This window comes from Lonchura striata, chromosome 10 (assembly GCF_050655825.1).
Source record: "Lonchura striata isolate lonStrDom1 chromosome 10, ASM5065582v1, whole genome shotgun sequence".
In the NCBI taxonomy this organism is placed as follows: domain Eukaryota; kingdom Metazoa; phylum Chordata; class Aves; order Passeriformes; family Estrildidae; genus Lonchura; species Lonchura striata.
Genome location: NC_140712.1, coordinates 11592549 through 11609731, shown reverse-complemented (window position 1 = coordinate 11609731; position 17183 = coordinate 11592549). Strand labels below are relative to the sequence as shown.

General features: G+C 40.7%; 1 protein-coding gene across 14 annotated transcripts in view; it reads right to left on the bottom strand.

Moving 5' to 3' along the window:
* Nucleotides 1-11375, bottom strand: part of ZNF280D (zinc finger protein 280D) — a 46966-nt gene extending 35591 nt beyond the window's left edge. For 4 of the 14 annotated variants that reach the window (XR_014957498.1, XM_085588226.1, XM_085588234.1 and 1 more), the window contains exons 1-3: nucleotides 6344-11121; nucleotides 2555-2620; nucleotides 2063-2433 (exon numbers count right to left, since the gene is read on the bottom strand). Coding sequence is in view for 13 of the 14 variants with exons in the window: in XM_085588226.1 (XP_085444352.1) it covers nucleotides 2063-2433; nucleotides 2555-2620; nucleotides 6344-6569 (663 nt within the window). In the remaining variant the exon portion in view is untranslated. Of the gene's footprint in view, nucleotides 1-2062; nucleotides 2434-2554; nucleotides 2621-4644; nucleotides 4679-6343; nucleotides 11122-11174 lie in introns of those variants that run through there. The other 10 variants (XM_021546309.3, XM_021546308.3, XM_021546307.3 and 7 more) reach the window with 10 other exon arrangements.
* Nucleotides 11376-17183: the final 5808 nt, after the last annotated feature.

Below are 17183 nucleotides of genomic sequence, written 5' to 3'. Positions count from 1 at the left end.
TAACTTCAACAAACAGCAGAAGCTTTAAGAGACCACAGAATCTGTACTGGATCTCCCAGATAAGGATGCATTACTTTCTAAAGCATGTCGGTCTAACATGGAATAGACAGAAATTATTTATACATGGTTAGAGAACTTCTTCCATGTCCTATGGCTGCAACTTCTTCAAACAGCAGTTTCTCTACTCTGCCATGGAAAAACAACCTGCAGATTTTGACAAAGTCCCCCCTATAAATACTTAAGTAAAGCCTCATCTGTAACATAAATTCAATGAACGAGAAAGAAGTCTCACAAAAATTAGTACACTGCAGGCTTTCTTTAAAGGAAATCACTGTATTGATGAGCTATATCCAGCCTACATATAACCCGTGGAAAAGTTCAGCTTTCCTAGCTCTGTTTAGTCTGGGGTTGTCATAAAAACACTGTAGAAGCCCCTACCAGCTTTGTCTGGAACAGAAACATGAGCGTGTGTGTGAGGGAAGTAAAGGAGGGGGCTTTCTTCTACAGTAAAGATTCTGCAGGACATACTAGCACACCTTTAGAGGATTTAATAATGCATACTATGTCATCAGCAAACTTATAAAAAACTTCATAGACTTGTAATATGTGTGTATATCATGTAAAGTTCCAAACCTTTCTGTACTAATCTGTCCTGCTTAATAAAGATTTAAGATGACTAAAGAAGCAACCTGGATATCCTACTGATATCTGGACTTTTAATTATATAATTTCTTAGGCCTTCTTAACAGTGACAGACTTATTTAGCTTACCTGCTTCACCAGACACACCCACAATTTCTCTCTGTAAACTATCAGTCAGTTGCTAAAGACTCAAAACTGGAAAGTATGAGTATTTTTCCTGCTGAATTTGCCAAAGATTCAGCTAGCCAGTTGATAGGCAATAATTAAATTGCTTTGTTTTAGTTCTGTTTTTCTTAAAATGCAGCATCACATCAGCAATTATTTAGCCACAAGTCTTAAGAACACCCAATTCCAATCCTCACATTTTAATGGCCTAACTAACTCTGTTAATTCAGTCTGCTTGCTCTGCTCACCAAATGCAGAATCCATTAGGCTGCATGATTTTTATTTACACCAAAAGGCTAACAACTGAAACAACCTCAGGTATGTGTATTTGCAGGGACAATGGGATGGTTCATACTGTCAAGCTTCATTTTGACCTGACAATAGTAGCTAATATTATAAGTACATGGTCTGAACAGTTTCAGCATGAATTATTTTCAATGAAGGTATTGCATCATAGTTTGCCTCATACAAATATGGAATTTTAATCCTCATTCTTTCTCTCTCACATATGTCCAACAGATAAGGCAACAAACCAGCATCTACCGCAACTCCCTCATGGCAACATTTTGGGGTTATGTGGCAACCCAGGAAGGTCTACGACACATCACCTATGTGCACAATTCCCTTAGGCTTTTCAAGCAAAACAAGTATGTTACCAAACTGCTTCACCTGCTATCATTCTACTTTTGGTTGCTTAAACTTCTTATCAAACTATTGTTTCACAATGCTTTCACTGATGTGCCACATGAAGGAAAAAGCAAAACCCACTAAGGAACTACTACTACAGCATTCTCTTAAGAATCAAAAATCCCAAGGCAAGGCACTGCAAAAACAGGTGGAAAACCCACAAAGTTGTCTTACACACTAAATGCAAGCTATTTAAAAATTAAATTATCAATGCAGAAGATTAATGTCTGAGCACAGAAATCTGAAAGATTTAGAGAATGAATTTGCAACATTTCTCCATGGAACATAAAGAATCTAAATAGTACTAATTTCTCTAGTTCTAGGATTTTCATTTAATGCCATTTTACTCTTACTAAAGCTATCATCTTTGCATCTTCCAAATCAGTATTTCCAAATATATCTTTTAATTTACCAGTGCAAGGTTATGGTCCTAGAATGTTTACAGCTTACATAATGCTAGTTTATAATCTAGTTCATATCTTTAAAGCACTAGACTGAGTCAGTATGTTTTTCATTAATTTATTCAAAAGTAATCACACCTTTTATGTCTTAAATGAATAAAGATTTACCTGGCTGAGTATTACAGGCTGTGCTGTTGCAGGAGTCTCTGGCCTGGATACAGGTTGAGCCACTACAGGAACTGTGATATTTCTTGATACTGGCTGTGTTGTCACTGGAATGGTTACAGGTCTGCTAACAGGCTGTGCTATTCCAGAACTTGACCCAGGCACCTGCTGCATCGACAAACATCCAGCAATTGGTCTCTGCAGTGTTTGTGAAGTTCCCGAAACATTCACTGCGACAGCCAAAGGCTGAACTGCCACCAAGCTGCTCGCATGTCTGGGCACAGTCTGAAAGACTGATGGGGCAGGCATGGCACCCGGGCTGGAGGCAGGCGTCACGTAATGCTGACTCTCAGACTTGAATGTAGTGACTGTACCTGTTGCAAAGGATTCCAAAGTTATCTTTATGTAATTTTGCAGTCAAATAGTCAAATATTTCATAACTGTTGTGGATTTTTTTTTTTTTTTTGTAATTACCATATTAGGACAATAAAGTACCTCTACTGGGTGCACCATTCTGTATCCCCCTTCGTGGTGAGCTGAGGTTGACTCTGTTCAATATATCTGTCAAAAGTTACATTTATCTTAATCGCAAATAAATTAATAGCTTCATTGCTTTTGAAATTTAAAAGCTGCATTTATATACACTAATTATGCCAATTAGGATTTGGCTTATAAATTAAAATATTATTTCTAAAACAAAAACCTTGCAAAAACAAGTGTCATTTGTACAAATTAGAATATGTTCTTCTACTCCTCTTTGGTTAAGTTAGTTCACTTAAGAATCTCAAAGTTTATTCTCTTGGAGAAAGGTTAACACAAAGGAAGAATACAAACAACAACAAAAAAAGGACATGGCATTAGCATTTCAATTTGCTGATTATAGTGCATTCATTTACATCTCTTTCTCACATATATATAATGTTTCGCAAATACTAGAACTGCCCTACATTAAAGGAAACATTTTCTCTAAACCAGTAATGATATCATTTGCTTCTGTATTACCAAACACAGCACTTACAAGCTGGATTTTAGACTTCATGATATCCATTTTCCAATGTGAAAGGAAAATCAACAGATCAGCAACCAAAGGAGTTGTATTAGAATTGCATTACAAAAGCACTGATTTTCTTATGTAGCCTACACGGTAGTCTGTATCCAGTCTGTATCTAGCTCAGCAGGATCACATGCAATTTCTTAAATTACATTTACTCCCTAACTAATGCCACTCTCATTCCCCAACCTTTTATGTCTTAGTCTTAGACAATTTCAGAAAGTTAGAAAAATATTCATCAAATCAAAATACTCTTCTACTCCCAGATTCTCAGTTCCATTAGTGTTGCTGACAAGTTGCTTTCACTGACCTGTGAAAATATGCATACAAAATTAGGTTGATTCTGTAATATCTAACCTGCAAGGCTTGAAGTAACTTCTCAAACTAGGGTCAAATGACATCAGGTTCTCAAACAATAGCTCTCAGAGTACCTACACTTTTGTGTTTAACAACCTTAAGGCTACCAGCAGCAGCTCATTAGTATACACTTCACCAGTTAATAAATATATCTAATACCAGTAGAGCTCAGAACACTACAGCTTTCAACCTGCCGCCTGCATTTAGATCATACTAATAAAAAAGCAACTGCAACCAACATAGTCAAACAGGTTTGCATTTTTTAAGATATGACAAAATTTAGTCCTATAATAGTAATACTATTTTTACTTCAACATAACGATACCTACAAACCAGGATTAAATTGTTTTGGTATTTAGCTGAATACATAAATTTCGTGAATGTTAACAAATCTATACCTCATACATGAATTCCGGAGTGAAATTAAACTAAAGCACCATCTACCTACAAAAGAAACTTTTATAGAAGTTATGTCTTACAAAGCATAGTCAAGACATCTGACGTGCACACATTCTAAATTACAAAGGTAGATTTTATTGCTTTTAAAAAGAACATTTCAGAAAGCCAGTTAATTGAAATTATATACTACATTTACATGACTCAACTGATTCATCATAGACCTGATGTGCACTTTCCCCACTTCCATCGAAGTTTAGGTAAAACAGAACTGAAGCACAAGCATGCTGACATGCAGAGTAACATTTTAAAACAGTAACAAATTACAGGTTTGTATCATTGTGAAACAGGAAGCAAGAACAACAAGCGGTAACTGCAGGAAAAATGAGCAGTAGCAGAAAAAGGTAAAGGGAACAAAGTGTGAACTACTTTTCATCTCAGCCAAAACAGTCCTCCAGCAGATCAGAAGGAACATGTCATACTACACAGCTCTCTGACAGCAGGTCCAAGTTGGGGTTTTTACTATTTCCTTCAAGTTTTTCACACAGTCTGTACAAAAACTAGTAATTGTACTGTCAGGAAAAGGCCAAGAAAATACAGTGAGTTGTAGAAACTACACCTTTCAGAAAAATTAAGACCTATATGTGAGTTTCTATTTGTCATCAATTTTTCATCTGATCAGGTGCAAACTAAACAGTGATAAGCAAAGCTGAGCTCACGATATCTTGCCTATCACCAAAAACAAACTGAAGCCTGACTAGTGCCAGGTAGTACTACTTACAAGCCAGAGAAGAACTGAGGTCATTCTTCCATAGCTGTTTTTGATAGTGAAGTAGAAGATTAAGAAGAGAAAAGTTGAGGAAAGGGAAGGAAAAAAGATAAAGTAACAAGTTATACCGTAAGTGATTCTACTTGTGTCAGGACCGAGTATGGACACCACTAGAATAAGAAGCAAACTGTTTTAAGTCTCCATCTTTTACCAAAGTTCTGGAAGTTTACAGAATCATACCAAATTTTTCACCTGAATTATTTCTATTCTTTCACTACAAAAAACAAACTTGGAGGCTACAACAATTGCAATCAAACTTGGCATGAATATTATTACAACACATGTGTTGTAATAGTGCCTTAATAGTTGTTGTAAGCCATGACCTACTGCCAATGACCAACAGCAATCCAGAGGTCTCTGGACCATCCAGAAAACAGGGTATTTTTCAAACATTCTATATGCTTGTAACTGCAGAAAATTTAAGAATATTTAAAAATTAGTCTTCAAATTTTCAGAGTATTTTTAAAATATTCACTATTAAAAAAATATTTTCTGGTGAGAGTACTTAAATATCAGATTCTGTATTCATGTGATATTTATAATAATTTTTTAATTTTTTTAACCTTGTGTAAAAAACCTTAAACTTGCTATCCTAATAAGCAAAAAAGTAATAGATGCAAGATGAAAGTATTATGAACTAAAATGACTGAACAGCTGATAACAGCTCTGAAATCCACGCAGCAGAGTGTGACAAACAGCCTCGTGCAACATTTTGTCTTGAGATCCTTTACTGCAAATTATACACCTCCAGAAAGCTACTATGGAAATCTTGGATACAAGCATTAGCAGAGATGAGGCAGAAACTGTGAGGAGTAAACCTCACCAGACAAAGTCTTGGATATGTGACTGCTAGGGAGACCTTAGGTCACAGCTCTTAAAAACTGACCACAAGACAGATACACAAATAAAACCCTTTAATTACTAAAGTTAATTAAAATAACAAGAAAAAAATTGCCTTCTTTACTTACCTGCCAAAGCCCAAGCACAGGACAAACATGACATCTCCTGTCATCACAACCACCTAACCTCACTCCCTACACTGCCTACATTTAGGAGAAAACTAAGGAACTTGATGAAAAATCTCTATTTCACAAAGGATGGGTAAATTTACCAATAAAAACCTTGTAATTAATTCACAGACAGGCTTTCAGTATTTTCATATTAGTCACTTTCCAGATTGTGCTTTTATTATAGACACTGAAGACAGTTACCTTGGTTTTGTCAGAATGATATTCACCAACATGTGAAATGAGGGGTGGAGAAAAAAAAGTGTGTAACAGGAAGACTTAAATTCATGCACATTCTTTTAGGAGCGAGACACTCCCAAATATATAACTAAATTTTAACTATAAGTATTACATGCATGATTTCGACATTGTATATACTGGCTTTTAAACTCAGTCGCTAATGCTAAAGCCTTCAAATGTCCTTATTTTGACCTCACAGATTTAAGGTTAGAAGTAACCAAAGCTGTGCATAACCTGGGATTTAAGACAGAATTTCTTAAGAATTCTGATTTTCAGTAAGACGTATAGCTTTAAGGTGTGGAATGTCGTAAGTCATACTATTAAGAAGTCTATACTTCCAAACTAAGTTTAACTTTCTATACCTCGAAAGATCTGTTTTAAATTATGGAAAAGTGTTGTCTTACATGTAGTAGCTGGCTTTGAGCTGGAGATTTCCCCAACAAAGATTGGCTCATCGTCATCGTCCTCATCATCTTCTTCCACTTCTCTAACTCGCTGTTGCCAGGGTTCTAGCTCCTCTTCTTCACATTCCATAAATAATTCTGCCATCTTGAGACTAGTCAGTAAAAAAAAAAAAAAAAAACCACAAAAAAAAACAAACAAAAAAAACACCGACATATACCAAAACATTCAGTACTTTCATGAAATATTTCACTGTTCAATAAGGAATACTGCAGTTGCCAATAATTCCCATAGAACAGTCTCCCTCCCTCCATGTTCTCTACAGGTTGACCGTGATCTGACATAGGAGGTCTTCAAAGACTGACGCCACATTACCATTCTCACAATTACTTGGATGCTCATTGCTATTGAAAAGACCAAAGATATCCTCCACAGAATTTAAGCTTTTTAGTATAAAACAGCAGTAACTATCAGAGAAAGCCTCTGACAGCACAGTGAAAGGTATCTTTAAAAAAATACTCCTATTCCAGGTAAGTGATTCACAAGTGAATGGCCTTCTACAAAGCACGTAACTGAGTTAGTGAAACATTAATTACAGTTTTATTGTCTTTGCAGCTTAAAAAACCCAAAACAAAATCCCACTCGAACTCACAGCCTCCCAATTTTTCTAAGATTTTGACAAGGCTTCCCATAAGGTCATATTTTCTTTAAACCCCAACAAAACACACAAAATGCCCAAAAACCCACAAAACAACATTAACAAGAACAAGCAAACCACCCACAAAAAACACCTCAAACAAAAGAACACAACAGCAAAATCCTCAAGCCATACCTACAATGCATTGCATATTCTTTCCATTAGCAATTAAGACATGAAAAAAATTTTGCATAGACCTCATTAGATGGAGTCCCTCATACCTATAGATATTTTCTTGCATTAAAAGAAGTCATGTACAAAACTAGTCATGAAAAATATGTACCTTTTGGAATTAACCAAATTTACAGCAGCATGTCTTATCACAATTGATTTTTGTTTTTTAAATAAACAAAGATGGCCAATAAAGTTTTCTTCTTTTAACATTCTTTAACATAACCTTGAATGTATTTCTGAACAACAAAATAAATAAGAAATTTTGCTATTTCTTTACATGGAGTACCAATAATATAATAAGACTGCAAAAATAATTACTCTGTAACAGCTTATCACGGGGGGAGCAATCATCCTCTACCTGTATGAGAATGGGGCTGCTGGTGTTACCACATGTAAAGAGTTGAGACTAAATAAAGGAGCAAAATGCCCTAGGTGACTTTATGATGCTTGCACCCCCTCCTGCCTGCTCTGTTGATGATGGGTTTTATTTGTCTGGCCAGGACTAGACTCACTACACAAAGCTGAACTCCTCCTTTGCTTCCTCATCAGCTTCAGGTACTGAAGTCGGACATGGTGCTAGGAAAGAAGAGAACAGGACACTAAACTAAATTATTGTATAGGGGAAAGAGGTAGATTCTGAAGTGAATTTCCACTTGACAGAGATGACACAGGCCACATGCCAGGTCCTGGAAAGAAAATCAAGCCTAACTCTATAAATTTTTCTTCTCTGTAGGACATGCTTTAGAACACTTTTTTTTGTTTTTAAGTAACACAGAGACTTTAAGCAAAATAAATTACTATTTCAGAGACTTCTACAGAACAGGCAACATATATGAGCAGTGCTTTTATTTTAAGAATTTAGTTTTACTTGACCTCAGAGAAAAAAGGGAATAAATTATAAAATGTGCTCAGAAGATGCAATGCAATTTATACTAAAAACACAAAATAGGCACAAGCAATGATATGTTAGCAGAATCCTGAAAAGATACATATGATACCCTCACCTACACTATAACACAGCTGATTTTTTTCTTCAGTACAGTTAAAAGAAATTTGATAACATAGCCATGGGCTTTTAGAAAGTGACACCAACTGGTGATATGGGTATTTCATTTTATGCATCATGATATATAAATTAAGATAGTCTTAAAGGTGACTCAAAATGCAGAGCATCTTCTAAAAGGCAAGTATCATGATTCATTTTACATCTTTTAACTTAATTTTTTTTAATTACAACATCATAATTTGAAGCCAAGCTTTCAATTACTTCTTTTTACCTGAGAAGAAAGCTGGCCTAATGAGTTCCTGCCCTGCTCCTGCACTGCATCCGCAGTTGTGCCAGCCCAACTTTGCACATAACTATGGTGTGAAGCAGGGCAGGTTAAAAATAACCTGGCCTAGTAACAGTTTTAACAGCACAACTAAAATGTCAAAAATTTGTAACCTGAACAATCAAAATTGCAGTAAGGGGTAATTGATTGGATTAGAGGAGATGCGCAGGAACAGCTCCTGCAAGTGGTCACCATTGCCAAAGGAAACACCTACATCTATTTTTAGAGTACAAATAGCTTACATTAACACAGAAAATGTATTCTAGGAATCCCGCTAGCAGTGCTCTCAAAGACAAAACCAACAGTGACTCCTTCCCCCACACTGCTCAAATATTTCCCAGTGGTGGTGTAGGCACCAGTGTAAGAAAAATAAACCAACTGACAACAGACTTGGTCTTCCTCATTTTTTAATGTGCATAAGCATGTATTCATGTTTATACACACAATTCCTTAAAAGATAGTCCATGGAACTGAGAGGTCCAAAATCCAATCCCATACTATATGCATAGACTCAAAGAAAGTGTTGAAACCACTATTGTTCACGATTTTGATGCTTTACTTTACAAGTTCTTTAAAACACTTTAAAAATAACATTATAGACTATATCAAGATACTGCTTTAAAAAGTAACTGCCCATCTAAAACTAAGCACAACCATGGAAGTTCATTAGGCAGGTACAAATAATCAACAACCTGCAAAAACACAAGTTCCTGGAACCCTATTATAGTTACTAGAAACGCAATGAACTAAAAACTTGATACAGGACAGATCACAAAATGAGAGCTCATTGCCATAAACAGCAATAAGCTTCTGATGAAATAACTGTTCTAAAAGCACCATTTCAGCCATCTTTATTGTGGCAGTTAGTTACTAAAAATACCTAACTTTATTAAAAGTAATTTGTATTTATAACCTCTTTTTCTAAAGTTAGGATTTAAAAGCACTCGCACAGAAACAACTAAAAATGATCTAACAAGTAAATGTATCAAGAGTCTAACAGCTGTAGTGAAAACAGCAGAATGATCTGTAGAAGAGCACCATAAGGATGGACAGAAATTGGTGCTATAGAAAATCACGGTAGGTGCAGCAGGACTCAAGAGTTATTGAAAATCCAATTATCTTCAAATGGGAATTTGTCTGTTCCACTGTTAAGCTCAAGTGAGCCTTCCAATACTCAAAATTTCCTTGGATTGGCTTAAAAATAAAATAACTAAAATGAAGTTGGTAGTGGGCTTAAAGACTGAGGAGGACATTTACACAAAACAGAAATTTTTCAGACTAGCCTTGTCATTTTTCATAATAGAATCACGGAATATTCCAAGCTGGAAAGGTCCCACAAAGATCAGTGTCCAACTCTTAGTCCTGCACATGACATCCCTAACAATCCTACCATGTGCCTGTGAGCATTGACAAAACTCTTCTGGAACTGTAAGGTTTGGTGCTGTAACCACTTCACTGAGGAGCCTCTTCCAGTGCCCAACCACTCTCTGGGTGAAGAATCTTCTTCCAAAATCTAACCTAAATCTCCCCTGGCACAACTTGAAACCATTCCCTTGAGCCCTGTCACTGGTCACTACAGAGACCAGTGTCTGTCCCTCCTCTTCCCCTCATGAGGGCTGCCATGAGGGCTCCCCTCAGTCTCCCCTTCTCTAGGCTGAACAGACCAAGTGACCTCAGCCGCTTCTCGTATGGCTATCATCTGTTACTCAAGAAATTTTTTTTCCCCACTTTAATAGCTGCATTTCAAATGCCCAGAGAAGTTATTTTGTTTACAACACAGATCATACAATGGACTACGTGATGTATTTCTCAGATAAAGTTCCATACAGGCACAAAACTTTGCACCACATTAGTTGATGAAGGGTGTGCAATCCACAGGTCCACCAGGACTGGAAACAACTGGGTTTTAATTGAGGGCTGCATTTGTTCAGAAGCAAAGAAACAATGATCAAGCTGAAACTGCACCTGAAAATTGTAAAAGAACAAAGTATAAACCCACTTCCCTCTAACACAAACCGCAGCGGCCGAGCTGCCCTCTGTGCCACGAGAAGGCACAAGCTCCGCCTAGGGAAGGGCAATATCGGCGGTGCCAGCCCGCCAAGCAGCTCACGCCGCCGAGCCGCAGCGGTACCAGGCCGTGGGAGCAGCCGAGTCCCGAGGGCAGCCGAGCAGCTGCCGCTCCAGCCCGACCGCCCCGCGTCCCGCCCCCGCGCGGGTGACCGCCGGCACTCGGCTCAAGCTGGGGACTCCGGTCTGGGCGAGGCCCGCACGGCAGAACCGCGACCGGCGGGAAAGAGGCCGAGCCGAGCCGCGCCGCGCCGCCGGCACCGCTGCTGCCGTTAACGCCCGGGGCCCATGGAGGGCCCCACGCGGCCAACTACGGGCGGAGCAAGCCCAGCCCGGGCCGCCCTCGAGGGCAGATCCATCCGGTGCCAGCGCGGCCCGCGGGCGGCTCGCGGGGGCCCTCATAGCGCGGGGGCCCCGCTCGGGGACGCCAGGCCACGCTCCCACCTAAGATGGCGCCGGTCTCGCCGGCGACAATCCCCCCGCGTCCGTCCCCGCCGAGCGCCGCTCCCGCCACCCAGGGAGCGCGGCAGGGCGGGCCGGGGGCATGGAGCGGGCTGACCTTACCGTGCTGCGCTGCGCGTCCGTAGGGGCCGCGGCGGGACCGCCACTCCCTGCCGCCCGGGCCGGCGGGGGATGGGGCAGCGCCGACTGAGGCGCCTCGCTCACCTCACCGGGGCGCGGCGCCACCTCAGCGCCGCCGCCGCCGCCGAGGGAACGCGGGAGGGAGGCGGGGGCGGCCGCGGCCCCGCGCGCTGCCTGACGGGAACCGCGGGTCGGACACATCGCGGTGCCCGCGATCGGGGCGGGGCCGGGCCGGGGCGGGGCCGGCGCCATGTGCTGGGCCTCACACCCCGGGACGGCATCGCCGACACGTATTGGGCCTCACAGCCTGGCATAACACCGCTGCCATGTCCCGCGCCTCGTAGGCTGGCATAACACTGCCGCAATGTATTGGGCCTCACAGCCTGGTTATAACACTACCGCCATGTCCCGCGCCTCACAGCCTGGTGTAACACCGCCGCCATGTCCCGCGCCTCATAGGCTGGTATTACACCGCTGCCATGTCCCAGACCTCACAGCCTGGTGTAACACCGCTGCCGTGTCCCGTGCCTCACAGCCTGGTGTTACACCGCCGCAATGTATTGGGCCTCACAGCTTGGCATAACGCTGCTGCCATGTCCCACTCCTCACAGCCTGGCATAATACCACCATGGTGTCTTGGGCCTCACAGCCTGGTATAACACCACCGCCATGTCCCGCACCTCACAGCCTGGTGTTATACCGCCGCCATGTATTGGGCCTCACAGCTTGGCATAACACCGCTGCCATGTCCCGTGCCTCATAGGCTGGTGTTACACCGCCACCATGTCTCAGACCTCACAGCTTGGTATTACACCGCCACCATGTCCCGCACCTCACAGCCTGGTATTTCACCACTGCCATGTCCTGCCCCTCACAGTCCCACTACCAGGAACTGCTGCTGGTTTTGGGCCTCATGCCCCGGTACTGCTCTGCTGCCATGGGCCAGGCCTCATGCCCAGCAGCCCCAGCCTTGTGCTGCCTGCTCTCTGCTTCATTGGGGCACACAGGGCCACTGCCATGCTGTTAGGAAACCAGCCAGTCCCCTGAGGCTGGGGACTGAACAGATTGAGAGCAGCCCTGCCAAGAAGGAATTGGAAGTGCTGGAAGTGCTGTTGGATTCAAGGGTTAACATGAGCTGTCACTGCCCACTTAAAGCCCAGAAAGCCAAGCGTGGCCTGGGCCTCATCCAAAGCAGCGTGGGCAGCGTGGGAGGGAGGATTCTGCCCCTCCACTGTGGTGAGGCTCCACCTCCAGTACTGCATCTCTTTCTGGGGTCCTAGCACAGGAAAGGCATTGATGTGTTGGACCAAGTCCAGAGAAGGCCACCAAATTGATCAGAGGTACAGAGACCTCTCCTGTGAGGAAAGGCTTTAGAGATTCGAGATTTTTTCAGCCTGGAAAATACAAGATTTTCATAGTAACCTAACTGCAACCTTTCTGTAAGTGAAGGGAACTTCCAGGAAAGATGAGGCAAACTGTTTACCACGAGCATGCAGTGACAGGACAAGGTGGAATAGGTTCAAATTAAAAAAGAGTAGGTTTGGATTGGATATTAAGGGAAAAATCCTTACTGTGAGGGTGGTGAAGCTCTGGAATGGGTTGCCTAGGGAAATTGTGGCTGTCCCATCTCTGGACATGTTCAAGGCCAGGTTGGATGGTTTCATCTTGGTCTCATTTTACAACTTAGTCTCATTTTACATGTCCCCTGCTCCCAGCAGGAGGTTTGGAACTAGATGACCTTTAAGATCCCTTCCAACCCAAACCATTCTAAGATTGTGTGCTCCACTACCTAGGAACCATTCTGGCTGTCACATTCGCACCACTCGAGCTGGGACCAAAGCCCTTCACAGCTGCACCTCTCACACTGACACAGACCAGATTTCCTTACCAGCTCAGCCACAGGTTTTATGTAGCAATGCCTCAGATGTCCCGATCCTTAAAGTAATTTAATCGTGGTGTAGTAACTAAATCACAAAATAGCAGTTCGAGCAGGGTTCCTCTCAGGAGGAACGCCTGAGTTTTTATAGCCTCACAATCTAAGGGTATTCAGCTCTGGGGTCGTTGGCTCCTGCACATCTGTGTGTGTGTCCCGCACCTGGCTGGGCCGCTGGTCCCCGAGCCCTTTGCTGTGCTTCTTGCCGGAGCTCTGCTGCGCGCCCAGAGCTGAGCCTGCAGCACCGAACGGGCTCTGCAAAAACGCGCCCCGGTCCCGGGCGGGCCCAGCGCGGTTCCTCGGCCGAGCAAAGCCAGGGACAGCTGTGCCCGCAGCTGCCATCGAATACAGGCAGCGGAGGATATAGCACACAGCGTGCTGCTGCAGTCACTGGAGCAGCACTAAATGCTGTTCAGACTAAAGGGTCGTTGGGCACCTGTGTTCTCATTTATCCGCTGGGTTAAATATCAGTCAAATACATTATCAACTCTTCTAAAGCTTTACTGAGTAAAACATTCCCAATACTTTCAGTGGGATGTCGCAGAGCTGGACACAGCCTTGCCTGGGCGATGGAGTCACAGTTGCTGGAGAGAACAGCCCTGGAGCACAGGACCTCCGAGAGCTGCGGCTTCCCTCGCCTCAGAATTTGCATATGAAAATCTCTGAATCGGAAGGTGACATAATGTAATGAAAACTAATGCAGTTTTCTCTATAGTGCAGTCTCACCCTGGCCAATAACTAAGAATGCTCCCGAGTTTGATTTTTGGGTTCTTTTCAGGTTTTCTGTCCATTATTCCCTTAATTTTAAAACTCCAAAAAGAACAAAAAAATCTCAACCAACCAAAAAGCCCCCAACCAACCAACCAATGAAAAGTTTCTAAAAAAACAAACACAAAACCCCAAAACAAAACAAAAGCAAAGAAAAAAACACAAAACCCAATGAAACAAAAACCCAAACAAAAAACAAATACAAGAAAACCTCCCACCAAAGTATGATAATTTAGTAAAATATGAAAATATTTCTGGTGATTTTTGAAGATAAATATTAGAAAGTACATAAACATGTAATCTATATCTCAACTTTTTCAGTCCATATTTCTCACAACAATACAACAGTATGGTTGTACTATCTGCCATAATTACCTTCAGAAATACAGTTTATTTAGTGTAAATTCCCTCTCAAATATAGGTATTTTTTAAAATGAACGAGTGAAGTGTCCCTCTCCTTGTCAGCTTAAGTGCTAAAGATTTGAGTACTGTGTTTATACTGGAAAATATTCTATTCATTTTAACTAATATATTTGGCCTTGAGATGCTTCCAGAGTAGTTTAGAACCTTAGAGAAGCAAAGAAAAAAACTCACTAGTAATTAAATAATTGCTGCTTGGTGCTTATGTCATTAAATCATTTGGTTATTACAGTTTAGTAGTTAAACAATTACTAAACTGTGCCATTTTGCCACAGAAGGATGAAAAAAGAGAGAAATAAAGATTCTTAATATTAGGCAGAAAACAGAGCAAAAGGATAGGAGCCAGAGTTAAAACTTATTTGAAGTGGAAGTGACTGGGAAATAGTCCATTTACTTGAAATACACATTTTCAACTACTAATTTACCTACTGAGAAATCATTGCAGGTGTTTATGTTCCTTCTAAAACAAGATAAATATAAAAAGAATATGAAGATTACAAGGTAAGACATTGAAAAATTGTGAAATAACAAAACCACGATGCACTCTGTACTTTTTTGTAATTAAATGTGTGCATTCCAATGGTGCACAATTGCATACTGTCTGTTCTGCAAAGCCCTAAGTCCTTGGACAGACTGGTGTGAATGTCTCATACCATCCCACAAAGGCATAGGAGCAAACCAGAGTTTATCAAGTGAGAATCAATAATCATTCATAACTCTAAAACACAAATTAATAATGGGTAGGAAATAGTCCCTGTAATTACAAAAGAATTAAAGGGGAAACTGCAAACATATGATAAATTCTAAAGAAAAATGTAGCAGAAGCTGATAGAACAATTGAATTTCATGCAGCTGGGCAACGTTCATGCACTGTTGACTGTAGCAGTGCAGCTGAGCTTGAAAGTTAACTGGTCTGAATTACTTCATCTGTTGTTACAGTCTGCTGGCCTGGAACTCAAATTGCTAAAGAGACATTCCTTCACCTGTAGAGAGGTATTGACAGCAAACTCTCATCAGTTTCTGGGTTTTGCCTTAAAAAGCACAATCTGTGCCAGAGAAATTGATTGATTGCCATATCCGTCAATGGATATGCTTCTATTGCTTGTTACAGGTTAAAAAAAAAATGGGGGAAGCACTACTAAATTACTGTGACAAATACATTAATGATGATTTTATTATTGTTATTTTTAATTTAAACTCTCCTAAACTCCATGTTGTGTCTAGTCACTATTTGAATGCAATCTGGGAGTCTGAGGGCAATTGTCTAGTCCTGATTTTGTATGTCAGTAAAACATCTGGAGCAGAGTGGGGAGGTCTTGCTCATTAGCACTGAAGTTTGGGTTTGTTTGATATTGTTTGTTATTCTTTGAGACGCTAGACACAGACAGCAAGTACCAACCTGTACGACATTGCAACTGGAGATGCTGACAAAGCTTCATTAGAATAGATGTGTTCAGATGGGAAGCCTGTAACTATGAATGCACAAACAGATACTAAATGAACATCTGCAACACAAACATTATTCAAAACATGTATGATTTACTCATTTGTTCCATAAGGTACGCTTGTAAAATTGATTGAATTTCATCTACTGTGGTTTGTTCTTACGGTATCATACCTTCAGGAATTTGACACAAGTATAAACACTGAGGGGTGATCTAATGTGTTTATAACATTATTTTCTAATGCTTGTTAGGCACATGTAACATGTTTATAGTGTCATTTTCAAGACAGTATGAAAAGTCTCAAGTATGTAACCCTGAAGAAAGCATAAGCTTCCAGTCTTTGAAAGTATGCTTCTGTAAATTAAGAAGAAAACCCCAACCCAAACCATAAGTACTGAAAGTGATAAATGATACTTCTACTTTGAAATCATAAAAGTAACTCACATTGTCTCACAAGGAGTTGCCATTGGGATGCATTTGAAAATACCTGACAAATAAACATAGAAACACATTACTAAGCTTCTAAGCTGAATTTTCTCATCATCCAAAATCCCCAAATTTATAATAAGCAATAAAGAAAGAAAATCTGTTACATGTAATATTCCTTTGGCACAATATTGTTCAAAATTTATGCTGAGGCATCAGCAACTCTGGATCAATCACTGTAAGAAGAAAGTGACACACCTTTAGATTGTTAATTTCTTTATGCTTTTTAATAATGTGTTTGCTTAGGAGTTTCTGTTAAGAAAACTAAAACTGAAGTTAATTTCTTGGCATTATCATCACATCTGTAAAACTTGTCCACAAATTCTGGGAAAGTCTGTGCCAATAACTGATTTTTGTTTATCAGACTGGCTGCCAAACTGAAAGGAAAGAAAATACTAGGATAACAAAACAGAAAACAGGAATTGCTGTGTTATCCAGCAGCCAAACAGTTACAGTCTGTAAGGGGACGTGTCTTATTTTTTGTGGGTTCAACACTTCCCACAGATCTGATCTAACCAGAGTTTCACAGGGTATTTGGGCTACTCTTCTCTGATTTAGCTGTTTCACTTCAAGAATGTCAAATGTCTATCTGAACAGAGATTAAAAGTCTAGGATGTCCCATCTCCCTAGTTTGTGGTTTACGTATCAGACTTGAGTCATTCTGACTCAGTGTACACTTAGATGAAACAAAACAGGGAGGTTTATTTCAAAATCCCTTCTGAAAACCTTCTCGGACAGGCATAGGTCTCCTCTGTCTAGTGCCTTCTTCCAGATGAATGCATTAGTGACTGGACTTCTGGATGAAAGGTGGCATCACAGTTTCCTTTGCTTGCTTATGAATCCAGCCAGTCATGTCCTGGGGTTTTGCATCAAGGCTGCTTTATGAAGTTTAGGAACAAGAAGAAGTATTGCCCTCTTAAATACTTTATATAATTTCAT